The sequence below is a fragment of the Suricata suricatta genome, chromosome 16 (genome assembly GCF_006229205.1).
Source record: "Suricata suricatta isolate VVHF042 chromosome 16, meerkat_22Aug2017_6uvM2_HiC, whole genome shotgun sequence".
In the NCBI taxonomy this organism is placed as follows: domain Eukaryota; kingdom Metazoa; phylum Chordata; class Mammalia; order Carnivora; family Herpestidae; genus Suricata; species Suricata suricatta.
In genome coordinates, this window is record NC_043715.1 from 9,575,324 (window position 1) to 9,590,269 (window position 14,946).

Here is a 14,946-nt window from a genome sequence, read left to right on the forward strand (position 1 = left end):
AATAGAAGGAAACCTCATGTAGAATGGGGCTAGGAGGCCGGCAGGGGGAGCTCTCTGGCCCAGCACTCAATTGCAGACCCAACAGGAAGAGGGGATGGACCTCGCAGGAGGCCACTACCCAGCTGAGAGAAGAAAGGCTTTCCTCCTGCCCTGGCAACAGCCCAGCCAATGAGAGACAGTTACAACTCAGCCAATGAAAAGCCACCATACTTCAAACTCCCAGTGTACTCCAATGGCCTTTTCCTTTACAACAGCCGTTCCCACGCCCCCTCTTTCCTTTATAAAAGACCGGTGCTAGCCCACGTGCCGTGGACTTGCCTATGACTTGGCCGAGCTTTGTTTTCTGGGATTGCAATTCACCGCTATTCCCAAGTAAACCCATTTTGCTGGTAACAACACTGGCAGTTTTATTTCTAACAACACTTTTTTGTATTACGCTTAAACTGAAGATTAATATTCCTGCTTTCTGAGGGACATGATGCCCTCCATAGCCTGAGGAAATCACTTTTTAAGCTTCTTTTCTCTTGTGGAGGGAGATGGTGGGCAGAAAGGGATCTCAAGCACCAGCACTTCTGTTAGTTGCCTTCCTCTGCTGTCAAGGGAGGAAAGCGATGAACAATTCGTTATTTCTGCAGAGCGCACCAGTGAGTTACTTGATATGCTAAGACAGGCCTGGATCCGGACAGGGGAGTGGAGGCTAGATTTTTCTGCCTAAAAAGCAAAGGGAAAAGAGAGGAAGGGAGAGTCTTCGGGTGTATGCAGATCTCCAGTCACATGGTGGGTGGCCAAAGGACTTGTAAGAAAGGGGTATCTGAGACCACCTTAAATTAGGTCAGTCTCTGCCCTAAACTCATCTGATGGTGGCACGATATTGGGAAGGCACTTAATGCCACCGAACTGTACACTTTGAAATGGTTAAAATGGTGAGTTTTATGTTATGTGCACTGGTGATGGTTCATTTTATGTGTCAACCTGACCAGGGTAAGGGATACCCAGGTAACTCATAAAATATTATTTCTAGGGGTGTTTCTGGAAGAGATTAGCATTTGAATGGGCAGCATGAGTAAAGAAGATCACCCTCAATGCCTGTGGGCAGCATCTAATCCTTTGAGGGCCTGAATAGAATAAAAAGTGCCAAAAGTAGGAGGAAGGGTGAATTTGTTCTCTGTGCCCAAGCTGGGACCTTCTCCTGCACTTGGTCATCAGCGCTTTGGTCCTTGGGCCTTTGGATTCAGACCAGAGCTACGCCAATAGGGTCCCCTGGTTCTCGTGTCTTCGGGCTTGGCCTGACACCACAGCCCTGGCCTCCAGCTTGCAGATAGTACATCATGGACTTTTCAGCCTCCATAATTGGATGGACCAGTCTCTCTGAAGAGCTGTGCTTCTATTCTAGAAAGATCCTACTGGCTCTGTTTCTCTGGACTAAGCCAGTATTTCACCATCACCACAACAAAAAAGGGTTTGAGTCCCCAAACTTTAGTTTGCCTGCCTTGAGTGGTTTGGGAGAAACAAGGTTCTTTGGTGGAGGACAGAGAGAAGAGTGGAAGAGCTGAGAGTTGGTGAGAGCCAGGAGACATGTTGACTTCCTGGACACTTCCTGTCTAGGAAGTCCCTCGAATTCTGGCAAGGCTGCTACATGTCCAATAGTACAAGGGATCTGGGGGCCACACCCACTGTGTTCACATTTTAAGGGACAGGGTGAATTCAGTCGTCATCTGACTTTTATAAAGATGAGAGTTTAAAAAGAAGGGCTCTGGGTGGCTCAGCCAGTTAAGCATCCACTCCTGATCTTGGCTCAGGTCATGATCTTTCAGTTCATGAGGTCGAGCCCCGCATTGGGCTCTGTGCTGTCAGATGCTGCTTGGGATTCCCTCTTTCTCTCTCTCTCTCTCTCTCTCTCTCTCTCTCTCTCTCTCTCTGTCTCTCTCCCCTGCCCCCCTCAAAATAAATAAATAGACATTTTTTTAAAGGTTAAAAAAGACTGTAGTCTATGTTCTAGCTTAGATTGTATCAATTGTTATTTATATTACTGATTTCATGAGGCCTCTGTAAGGGTCAAAGCTGTCAGAACTTAACACATACCAATTTTTGATGTCTGTTGCTACCTTTCCGCACACTCTTCCCTCCCTTTGCAGCTGTTAAATGGATTACTTGTTTTCACATTACATCCACATGATAGTTATTGCCTTTGGTGGTTGTTCTCCAAGTTTTTATCCTTCTAAATTTCCTCCTCGGTCCAACATGCCCTGGTTTTTGCTTCTCTCAGCTCCTTTCCCCCTGTAATTTAAGGTCGAAGGCTAAGCTGGGTCTGGCCTGTGACTTGCCTGTGTGAGTAGTCTGACACACAGGGACAGCCCATGTGAATTACGACGGTCCTTTTTGGTGTTAAGTCTGAAGTTTAGGGATGAATTCCAAACACTAGCCATTCCCAGCCGAGGGCTGGTCTGGTCAAGTCTTCAGGGATGGCTACACGACATCTCCCGGCGGACCCCAGGAGTACGAGGCTTTCCCTTCCCCACACGAACACTCCCTGGACACCTGGAGCTGCTGCAGGCATGTTTGGGGATGGGTTGTACCTCCCTCCCAGGCCCGACGCATCATGCTCCCCAGTAAAGATGGTGACATGAGACCTCACATGTGTTTCTACCACTGCCACTTACCCAAATCATGTCAGCAGGTAATTACTTAACTTCTTTGTGCATCGGACAGTCTTAACTTTCATTCTCCAGTTTAGGAAACTATTTTGCAGAGTACTTTGATGCTTATTTTCTTTCAGTGTTTCTGGTGCTTGGCCGACGACCAGGCAAGCAATCAATTAGCCGGGGTAATTTTCATCGTTGTTGCCATGACTATCCATTGCTCAACCAAGCTCAGGTCTCTGTCTGCTACAGTGGAACTTTCTGAGATCTGTGGATGCCTGATGCCTCTATGATCCTAGTTCTACATTATTAATTAGTCCTATGATATCCTTCATAAGCAAAATTGAATTCTAAATTGTAGCTCTTAGGAAAAGATACCACCTTGTGCATCTCCTGTTTATGGGTGCAATCCCGCACCCACCTGAGTGTTGGCATCCATAAATAAATAAAAGGTATTTGCATAACGTGTTCATTGGGCACTTACTTATCTTTTGCGTGGTTTGAGACAAATAACACTTGGGCTCCAAAGTCATGCTCTTTCGACCACCCTGCTCAGCGTCTGCGTATGGATCAGGAGTAACAACAAAGGGAGAACGCATCAGACCTGGCTCTGTCTCTCTGGCTCTGTGACCTTGGCTGGTGCCCTCACCTATCAATGAACCCAGTTTTCTAATTTGTTAGAGAAGATTAGTAATAGCCCCCTCACATGCTATTGGAGGGTGGATTGAGGGGCCCTACAGGACATTCTGTAGCATAATGTTTGGCCCAGACTAACTTCCCGAGTCACTGGTCTCTACCTCCCTTCCCCCATAATAGGGGCAACGGTACAGACATTCCAGCCGCTGCCACGATTTGTTATAGGCCCGCTGTCTCACAAGGAAGGAGGTTCTGAATTTTTGCTTCGGGTGGTGTGTTATACTCTTATGATGGACTGTGTCCCAGCCATTCACAATGGTGGTTCATATCTGTGACATCTTCCATGTATGATACCAGCCAAACGGAGCAGTGCGCAAAGGTACACCCAACACGGTGTTGACTATGTCAAATGGTGCTTACGGAAGGAAGATACTGTGTTATCTGCGGTCCTCTCCGAGGGGTGGATAATGGATTTTTCCACTCCTTTCATTATGTTTTTCTTTATTTTTCAAGACTTTCAAAAAGAGCTTGTGCTGGTACCTGTTACTATTTTTAAATTAAGTAATTTCTTCAGTCCCTCCACAGGGGACCTCCTTTGCCCATACCATAGTGTATGTGGCCATTTATCTGCTTTTTTTTTTTTGGGGGGGGGGCTGTTTTTGTTTTGTTTTTGTCTGTAGTCTCTGTATGTGCTTTTAAACCAAGAAAGTGTTTTATAATCAAAGCAGTGTGTTCAAAGCCGTGTGTTTGCAAGAGATCTTTCATTTGCCGTATAGTGAACTCATTGAACAAAGCAATATTTAGGCAATTCTGAAGGAATGGGGGTCTTTTGTTTGTTTTTTGTTTTGTTTTGTTTTGTTTAGGCATGAAAGAGCACAGAGCAGGGGGAGTTTCAATTGTAATGATTTTCCTCCGTGTCATTTAGCAGTTTTCCAGGGCTTTTCATTATGGCCGTGCTGGGCCATTTGAGGTACTTGCTTTCTAATCAGCCCTGGACGCCTTCCAGTGAACCTCGGCGGAAATTCACTGGGCACAGGGTTTAATTGGGGCCACCCACCGTGGAAGCGCTTCCCCCCTTTGTCCGGAGAGATGGAAGCTCTTAATGTAATGCACATAAAAATGCCAGCATGGCAGGGCAGGAGCGAGTGGGCTCTGATGTCCCGAGGCTGTTATTATGCCTCAGTTTAATGTTAGCTTTTTCAGGGAGACTCCGTCCAATCACGGGGGATGCAAGAACTCTACAGAAAAGAGAGCAATATAAAGTATTAGGTTGCAGTCTGAACACAACCCCTGATGTTTGGAACCTCTCTAAATAGATCCCAGACTGCTTTAAAAATAAGAAATACCACCCCCCTCTCATCCCTTCTCCTAAAATACCTCTGGCACCTTGGATGCCTTAAGTTAATTCATTGCAAAAGCCGGTTGAGTTCCAATAATTGGTTTTAAATGATCTGCCTCTTGAAATTGTGCCTTGCAGTCTAGTGGAAACGCCAGCCTCAAGCATGGTGGGGCCAAGTCGCTACGCAGCTTCTGGAAACAAATTGCCTGTGTAATGGGGTGCAGGCTCTATACAGCGCTCCCAGCGGGGTGGGGATTGTGGAACTGGGGTAGGCAGGGTGTCTAGAAGCCCAGAGGGCGGTGGTGTTTTGGATGATGCGGATAAGTCAATGGAGCTGTGACCTCTTTGCACGCTTAAAATTGGAAATGTTTAATTTGGATGTGGCTAGGGCCATCTGCAGGCTTCTTATTGGCTGTGCTTCCCAGGATAACACAGCAAGCATCCTCGGAATAAAGATGATTCTTGCTCAGCCCGCCCCAGGATAGTGGGATAAAGAGACAGAGAAGAAGAATGAGGCTATTACTTCTCAAGTGCTTAATCTAGAACTTGACCTGACGATCAGGATGATCCCCCCCGCCTCCCTCCTTCCCTATGAGACAGCGCTGTTACTGCAGCCATCTTGTAGATGGGGAAACTGAGGCTTGTAGAGGGCAGGAGACTAAGTTCACCCAGTTAGTGCCTAAGTCGTGTCTGTCTGCTGCCTTCTAAAGCTTCATGTGCACGCAGTCCCCTGAGCATCTCGATCTAATGCAGGTTTTGATTCAGGGCTGGGGCGGGGCCTGCGCCTCTGCCTGACTCTCCGGTGATGTGGGCGCTGCTGGCCTGGGGTTGCCCTCTGTGTATGTAGGCTCCAGACACGGATGGGTCTCAACTGACCACATGTCAGTTCCACCTGGCGTCAGGATTGATTGACTCAGAATCTCGGGATTGGGGGGCGGGGACTTGGCCACTGGGCACCCGGGCCAAGAATGCGGGCCGAGGTGGGGCACTGTATGGCTTTAGCCATCGGGGTGAGTATCAAGACACTTGGTCAACAGGGCCCAGAAAGGGATGGAGGAAAAGACCACTGTGTATTCCCGGTGAGGGAGGAAATGAAAATGGGCCACGCTGGAGGATGAGGGAGGGGGAGAGGGGAGCTGGGGCTCGCTCCCAGGTAGGTGTGGGACCCCTTGGGTTATGGAGCCCGGTCCTCACAGAAGCCGAAGAAGTGAGTTTCCCTGGGCAGGGCTGGCTGAGGACGTGATAGAAAGTGCCCTTCTCAACGGGTCTGGATCAGTTTCCTTCTGGGCGAAGAAGGGTTCCATTCAATGTCTTTCCCAACGTGTCTGTCCCAGCCCCTCCTGGGTACTAGAAACAGAGATGGCCAGGTGCACTTGGCTCTAGGCAGCTGGGGAGGCAGCAGTGGTTGGGGTGGGGCCATGGCCCCTATTGTGTGAGTCTCATGGAGGTAAGGAGCCCCACCCCCACCCCAGCCAAGGGAAGTCTGTCCTTCGTAAGATGCCCCATTTTCTAGTCTGAAAGGGTGCCGAATGTCCAGGGCCTAAATTAAGGCATTTGCAATGAGGACTGAGCCTGTGGCATTTCTATCAACAGTTTTGGTGACAGCCAAGCCCCCTTCCCTCCCACATTCAGGGAGGCTCCCAAACCTCCCAGTTTGGGATTCTGGGCAGATGGTTGCAGCTGGAGAATGGCTGATGGCTTCCGCTCCGTGCCTTGTTGAGTTTCAGGTGACTCTGCCACATCCAGTGAAAACTGCCCCATAAGTGGTAGGAAATGTGTGTCTGGAGCTTGGGACTGGGAATCAGGCTGGCGTCACAGCTTGTTGGGGGGGGGGTGGGGAGGGGTCATCCGCAATTCAGATGGGATCTGAGTGCACGAGGGGAGGAGATGGTCTTATTAGAAAAGATAAGAGAGGAGGAGGACACAAAACCTGAGGAGCATCGCTATTTAAGGGACACAAAAAGGGAAGAGGAATCACTGATTAGTAAAAATTAAGAAAAAACAAACCCCGACAGGCCACGGTAATGACCTGGAAGATGAGAGGTGAGTGGCTTTTGAGAAAGAAGTGGTGATCATCAGTTTCAAATGTTATAACTGTTTAAAGAAGTGAAAGCCAAAGTTTCTCTGGAATATTTTTAATAGCTCTGAGTGAAAGGAACAAGGTGTAGATCTTTATGTTTCTATATCTTCATTTATTTTTTTAAATGTTTGTTTATTTTTGAGAGACAGAGAGTGCAAGCAGGGAAGAGGCAGAGAGAGGGGGCAGAGATAGAGGATCTGAAACAGGCTTAGCACTGACAGCAGAGAGCCCAATACGGGGCTCCAACTCTCCAACTCACGAACCCTGAGATCATGACCTGAGCCGAAGTCAGATGCTCAACCAAATGAGCCACTGAGGCGCCCCATCTACTCATTTTTAAATTGCTTTATTCTCATTTCACAATTATAAAATTATTCTTTGGAGTCTGGCCGTGGTGGAGACTGGTTCAGGGGACTTGGGGCAGAAGTGAGGGGTAAGTGACTAATGGCATGAAACTGCAGAGCCTAGCCTTTAAAATTGTTTAAATGTTTATTCACCTTTGAAGGAGAGAGAGAGAGAGAGAGAGAAAGAAAGAAAGGCAGGGGCAGAGAGAGAGGGAAACACAGAATCCAAAACAGGCTCCACGCTCTGAGCTACCAGCACAGAACCCAACACAGGGCTTGAACCCACAATGGTGAGATCATGACCTGAGCCAAAGTCGGATGCCTAACTGACTGAGCCACCGAGGCGCCCCCGCAGAGCCCAGCCTTTTGAAGAGCTCCCTGAGAAGCCAGGGCACGTGGGAAGGACGCTGGGTAAATGCGGGAAATGATAAAATGGGTGATTCAGAAGTAGTAGCTGTACATGGCAGTCGCTGGGATGAATCTTTGCTTCTGGTCAATTCTCTAATCCAGGATAAGCAAAAATCTAAGAGGAGGATGCACCCCAAGCTGGGCACTGTGATTGGTTTCGTCCTGCCCGAGGCTGAATTGAAGTGAAATCCAGTAGGTCCTAGGCTTCTAAATCCTGTCCCTAAAAGGTGTCTGTAGCCCAGAGGGGCTGTTCTTGTCCTAATTTGCATGTCTTCCAACTTTTGGCCACTTCTATGCGTCTGCCTGCGAGGAAGAGATCACCATTTCCTTTTCTTTTTTTTTTTTAATTGATTGAGGTGTAGCTGGCACTGGTGTTACATCAGCTTCAGGTGTACGACACAGTGACCCAACGTTTGTGTACATTGCGCAGTGATCAACACAGGAGGTCCAGTTACCCTCTGTCATCTTACAAAGCGACAGGATTTTCGGTCACGGGCCCCGTTCGGTGCATTCTGTCATCACTGCTTTGTAACTGGAAGTTTGTAGCTCGTCGTCCTCCTCTCCCTGTTCGCTCCCCAATCCCCCTGCCCTGCGGCAACCACCGATCTGTTCTCGGTTTCTACGAGTCAGGGTCTTGTTTTGTTAAATTTTTTAGATTCCGCGCCTAAGTGAAATTTTGTAGTGTTTGGCTTTCTGTCCGATTTATTTCACAACCAGACATAACATCCTGTGTAATACCCTGTGGGTCCATTCTGGTCACAGATGACAAGATCTCTTTCTTTTCTATGGCTGTGTCATATTCCATTGTGTATAGACACCCCTTCTTGATTCATCTATCGATGGACACCTAGGCTGTTCCCATATCATGTCCATTGTAAATAATGCTGCAATGAAAATGGGGGTGTATATACCTCTTCAATGTGCTGTTTTAGTTTTCTTCAGCTGCGTAACCCAGCAGTGGAATTGCTGGGTCATAAGGTAGCTCTATTTATTATTTTTTTAAGGGAAACTCCACACTCTATGAGCATCATTTTCTAACGCACACCTATGCACTGCACCTAAGAGCTACGGCCCTAGAATCAGATGAGAAATGTTGGGGGGTCAGTCTGGAATTTGGATGAGGGAACATTTCAATGACACCATCTCTAGGCAAGAGCTCACAGCCTCAGTCGAATGGCCACAGGAGGAGGGTCCAAAGGAAGTTGGAAAAGGGGGAGAAGGGCTACCATTTATTGAGCACTGATAGTTCTGGGTTCTGTATCAGACATTTTATTTTATTTTTAAAGTTTATTTATTTATTTTGGGAAAGAGAGAGCGTGAGGGCGTGCATGAGCAGGGGAGCGGGGGGTGGGGGCAGAGAATCCCAAACAGGCTCCGCACTGTCAGCATAGAGCCCAGTGCAAGGCTCGAACTCACAAACCATGAGATCATGATCTGACCTGAAACCCAGAGTCGACGCTCAACTGACTGAGCCACCCAGGCATCTCCAGACGTTTTATATCTGTTGCTCCATTTGACCCTTAGGAAAATAAAAAATAGGTGAAGGATTAATTTCTTTGTGTGAATGAAGATGAGCACATTAAGACTTTGTGTTCAAGGTCACATAGCAAAAGTACTAGAATTACTTTTGTTGAAAATGATAGAAGACCAATTTAAAGGGGAAAAGAAAGTCGGAAAGAGGTTTCTCAGCTTCAATGGTAGTGACCCCAAGGATCAGCGAAGAGGGTGCAAGAATTGTGGCTGGAGCCTGTTTCTTTCCTTGCCTTCTACTTGGGGAGTTTCATTTTTGAGCTCAGGGGGCTGGCTGCCGACAAATCCAAGTTTTAATCATTCATTTTGACAACCTCATCTTAAAGATGGGCTCATTCCCCCAAACTGTAGATAAACACCAGTGGATGATTCTAATAGGTCACGCTGGAGTCCAGATCCCACCAGTAAGGCTCCACCCCCCACCCCCACCCCCCGCCACCAAAAGTGCTATTACAAGTTTGGGCAGGTCTAAATCACGGATTAAACCAGAAAGAGGGAGCTGGAAATGCGTAGAAGGCAAATTATCCTCTCCCACCCAAAAATTGAATCAAACAAGCAACAAACACCACTCATCACTAGAGCAAGGATTCAATCTCACGCCGGCCCTTCATGATTTCTATTATACTTCGATTCCCCCCTGAGTAAGGAGAGACTCGGAGGCATCCGGGTGGCTCTGAGTTCTGAGGACTCAGAAACAGCGCTGGCGTTTACGTGACGAGTCGGGATCCTGGGCCACAACTGCCAGCTGGTGATATGTTTAGTTACATCAGAAGCCACCAGGTATTGCTTAAAAGACAAATGTCTGGACCTCATCCCAGACCCACTGCGCCTTACTGGGATTGCCCAGCAGTGTGGTTCTACACTTCCCCAGGTGATTTTGGTTAGTACCAGAGCTGGCCAAGCCTGGCCATCCCAGGCTCCGTGAGGACTGGCTAGGCTTACAGGTGTGAGCTAGGGAATCACCGGGGGCGAATGTCTGACCCTGCGTGTGCTGAGATCCTGGTGGTGGCGAATGAGGAGAGAATATTTCACCTAGACCAGAGTCGTCTCCCTTTCTTAGGCAGCCTGATAGTTTCCAGAGTGTTTGCAAAGTCTCTGTATTCCACCCTTCCACTGTGCAGAGAGCTCGGAACTTGGCCTCGAGTCCGATTGTGGAAATAAGTAGGTCTAATTCCAATACAGCCTCCTTGGCTTCGGGCAAACAAACTGCTTTTAATAGTAGGTCTTGGGAAAGCACTAAAAATAGAACAGGGAACCAGCACCCTCCAGACAGGATCAACAGAGGCAAGTGGAGAGGAGTCGTCTCCTCGCCCAGAGAAGTTAGGACACGCGCAGGTTGTAAAGCAAAGAAATCAGGGTCCGTGTCCTAAGAAGTGTAACAAGAGATTGAAAGAAAACGCAAGAGGCGGAGTCGGGGGGGGGGGGGGTCGTGTTGACAGTTCCTAAATGGTGTTTGATGACCATCTATTTCCAAAGCTAGCTGGTAAGCTAAGAGCCTCTGTCTGCTTCCTGCATGGCCACTGACAAATCGAAAACAAATCTGGTCACTTGTTACCTGTTGGGATTTCAGTCTCTGCGTGGTGCTCACCTTGGCGTTCCAGATGGTTATCTCTAAAGAACATGGACAATGTTGGGACCTGCCATTCTGTCATCCTCCACCCCCTCCTTCCTCCCCCACTCTTTCTGAGTACTGTGTCCAGAACCTTGGCCGGAAGGAAGCCCTTCCCTTGGGGTTTCAAGGAGATGAATAGATTTCCATCTCTTTGTTTTTCCGTTTGGCTACCACGTTGAAATACGTTAAACCTTGTTTTCTGTTTCTGTTTTACCCGGCTCTGGCTTTGGATGCATGGCTTTAGATATCTTTCTCTTTGGACGTGAAAATACACTCTCCAGGAAGCTGTCAGGACTCTTCAGCGAAACCTGATGAGATACTCGGTGCAGCTTTAAAATACCAGAGGAGGGGCGGTGTCCTTCTGCTCTCTGCACCCAAAAGGGAGGAGAAAGTAAGGGCCGTTCATGGCGCAGAAAAGTCAGCAGCGGTGGGAGAACAGCTCACTGTTCTTACTCTCTATGAAAGGGACACTTGCAACTTCTTAAAGCAGAGACCAAGGGAAAAGTGGATACAATAATGGGGATTGCCATTTTTTCTCCTGCTGGCTAGGAGGAGGTACATGACTTATGGCACATTCTTTTGAAGAAATGTTAAACTTAGGCCAATGTAGAAAAAAGAAAAACCGATGCCTAGAACTGTATCATTGATATTAAAGAAGAAAAAAAAGGGGGAGATGTATTAAAAAAGGTAAGAGTAAAACCACGTAGGGGCGCCTGGGTGGCTCAGTCGGTTAGGCGCCGAGTCCTGGTTTTGGCTTAGGTCATGATCTCACGTTTTGTGAGTTCGAGCCCGTGTTGGGTTCTGCACTGATCACTTGAAGAGGCTGCCGGGGATTCTCTCTCTCCCTCTCCCTCTGCCCCTCCCCTCTTCAAGTTCTCTCTCTCTCTCTCTCTCTCTCTGTCTCTCAAAATAAGTAAATAAACATTAAAAAAAAAGAGTGAAAACATGTAATCTTTCCATCTCAAGCTTTCCCACCATGTCCTCCCTCCCTCCCTCCCTCTCTTCCTTCTTACAAATATCTATTGAATGCCTGCTGTGTGCCCGGCCCTGGGCCAAGTTTGACAGAATACAACACAACAGGTTTATTCCCTGTTTCCCCCTTTGGTTTATGTGATGAACTGAATGTGGGTGTCCCCACCCATTCATATGTTGAAACCTAACACCCAAGATGGGGTCTTTGAGAGACGATTAGACCATGATGACTGGGTCAGTGCCCTTATAAAAGGAGATTGAAGAGGACACTCTGGTGGATTCCAACATGTGAGGATATAGCGGTCTATGAACCAGGAAGCAGGCTCTTGCCAGAAACCAAATCTTCCGATAGATTGGTGCTATGGTATTCTCTTATAGCAGCCCGAATAGACACAGACAGATTACAAAGAACTTTATTATTTTTAAGTTTATTCATTTATTTGTAAACAGAAAGAGAGCACAAGTGGGGGAGGAATATAGAAACACGGAGAGAGAGAGAGACTCCCAAGCAGGCTATGCACTGTCAGCGCTGAGCCCGATGCAGGGCTCTAACTCACAAAAGCATGAGATCTTGAAATCCAGGGTCTGGCGCTCAACTGACTGAGCCACCCAGGCGCCCCTGAACTTTAGGTGTACATTATAGTGTCTTAGATTCGTACTTGCAAAATCAGCTAAGATTTGTGTTTCCAAATAACAGAGATGGGCACTACTGTGCGATTCACAGCTGAAGGGCTGGACCTTGTGGTCCTGACTCTCTGTCACCATCTAGAGGCGATTTATACATATTGCAGGGCTAGTTCTTGGAGGATTGAATGCATAAAATCATCTCAGAAGTTATGACTGGCTTTGCAGTGTTTATATACTGGCCCTGCAGAAGAAATTGTATCCAGTCATTTTCAAATGGATGGGACTGGACACTCTGATCTCTCTAGCTACGAGTATGTGAGAAATGGGTCTTTGTTTCTGTATCAAACCGCAGAGGGCTGGGATTTACTGAGTGCAAAGGTTTACTAGCGTATGGGAGAAGAGGGAGAAGTGACTTATACAGCAGGTTCAAGAGGAGACCCTCACTCTCTTGGTGTCCAGTTGTTTCCTTACTAAAGCCCTTAAGTCACCTGTGTTAGAATCACCCACAAGTGCTTGCCACAGATGCATATCTGAGCCCTACACCAAATCTACTGATGCAAAATTTCCATGGCACGTGGCCCAGGAATCTGCGTAGTAAGCCAGCATCACAGGTGATTTTCATGCACGTTCAAATTTAACATCAGATGCATGAAGGAACAGAAATACAGTGTGCCCTCTGTTCTCACTTTTAAAGCCCACGTATAAAGTGCTTAGAAAAATAGTCAATCCTGGAGATACCCTTCTGATGCATTGTGTGTATTCTGATTCCACGGATTATAAGATGGAGACCACAAGATCTTAAACAGATTACGTTGGGACACCCAACTGCTTTGTTGCATCTGGGTTTCCTCGCTGTGTGGCCTTTCTTCAGGGCCTTCCCCAGCGGAAGTGCTTGCGTCGGCAGCCCCGCCCTACTCCTCATGGCCGCATCCAGTGAGAAGGTCTCAGTCTCTGCGTACTGAGCTCTCATTCGTTCTTAGCTGACATGGACCTCATCCTAACCACCTCGGCACTCTCAAGACCAGAACAGGGTCCACATCCACCTTTCCTGCTACCGTCCTTGTCCAAGATGCCCTAATTACTTACCTTCATTCCAGCAAGTTTGCTTATCCCCCTGGCCCGGGCTCAGTACCTCCAATCCATATCCACACATGATCTGAGACATTTTTTTAAGTGTGTTTATTTATTTTTAGAAAGAGAAAGAGCACTAGCAAGCAGAGGAGGGGCGGGGGGTGGGGGGCAGGAGAGGAAGAGGATCCCAGGCAGGCTCTGCAGTGTCAGTGAGGAGCCCGACACAGGGCTTCAACCCAGGAACTGTGAGATCATGACCTGAGTGAAGTTTGAAGCTTACCCAACTGAGCCACCAGGTGCCCGTGAGACTTTTAATGAGATAATGCTATCCTCTCCACTCTGTCTCTCACATCTTAAATCAAACAGGTTCCTACATGCTTCCCCCGCCCCTCCAAGGTCCTATTGATTTGACCATTAGCTTTACCGCCTCTCCCTCTGGCCTGTAACTCTTTGGCCCTTTTTCTGCTTGAAGACCTCCCCTTACCTTGTGATCCCTCTCCCGACACCCAAGACCTTATTCCCTCTTCCCTTGGAAAATCTACCCCCTCTCTTTGGTCTTATTTGAAAGGTCAGCTCCAAAGAGACATCTCACGCTTAGTCACACACACTTATCCCCACCCCAGCGAAACTAGATTCTGCTGTTACCCTTTCTCAATTAGGCGCCTACTGTGTCCCATCATAGTGTTTGTGGCCATTTGGGTTCTAGCACTGTTGAGTTATCCAATCACAGTCTTTCCCACCGGCCTGCGAGAATATATTTCGTTCAGCACCGCCAACAGGAGGGATCCCAAGATCAGACAAATGTATCGAGTCAAGGACAGGCGCGCGGCCAATTGGACCCACGTTCACCGCGATGGCAGCACCTCTGGACACGGCCGGGTTCTGGGAGTCGTGGTGTCCGGGGCCCGGATTCCGTCTCTCGGAGCTGGAGGCATGGTCACTGGGAGAAGGGAGAAAGATGAGAAGGGTGAGCAGCGGCTGGGCCACCGCCAGCCTGCCGTGAGCCGCAGGCGGCCACGAGGCTCAGGGTCCCAGCCCTCCAGGCGGCCCCCCGTTCGCCGGCTCCCGGGTTTCTGGGGTAGCTCGGCACCCGTGAACCCAGCTGAGTCCCGTTTCCTCTTCTTTATCAAGGGGTTAATAGTCCCCACCTTGCAAAGATAGGGCCTTGAGGTATAAATGCAGACAAAGCGAGGGATAGCACCTGGCCCTCGGGAGGCGTTCAGAGCGCCAACTACCTCGGCTGTCTCGCCGGGACACTTGCACGGGAGAAGTCTGCACGGGCCGCGAGAGGAGCCGCGCCGCTTACCTGGGCCCGCCCCCTCCCAGCTCGGCCCTCCGTGCGCTTACATTACGTGTTCCAAGGCTGACCCAGGGCTCTCCCCCTTCCCCCCGCCTCCCTCCCCTCCCCTCCTCCTCCCCCTCCTCCCGCGGAGCCGGAGCCGGGGATCCCACGCCCTTGCACCAGCCCGGGGGCTCGGACGGGCCCGGGAGCCGCTGGTCGCCAATCACCGTGCGGTGGAGAGGCGGGCGCTCGGCTCGGCGCGCCGGGGGAGCCAGCTGGCGCTGCTTTCCCCGGGAGCCTCAGACGCGCACAGACAGACAGACGCACAGACTGGCGGGCCAGCGGGCGGGCAGGCACGGACAGCGTCCCCCGGCCGTCTGCGCTCCGCGGCGCGCGCCAGCCCGGG

At 49.0% G+C, this 14,946-nt stretch overlaps 1 protein-coding gene across 1 annotated transcript in view; it reads left to right on the top strand.

Annotated features, from left to right (window-relative positions):
• Positions 1 to 14,111: 14,111 nt before the first annotated feature.
• Positions 14,112 to 14,946, top strand: part of ADAMTS18 (ADAM metallopeptidase with thrombospondin type 1 motif 18) — a 136,741-nt gene continuing 135,906 nt past the window's right edge. Inside the window, exon 1 of the mRNA XM_029924217.1 lies at positions 14,112 to 14,225. Coding sequence (XP_029780077.1) covers positions 14,112 to 14,225 — 114 coding nt within the window. The remainder of the gene's footprint in view (positions 14,226 to 14,946) is intronic.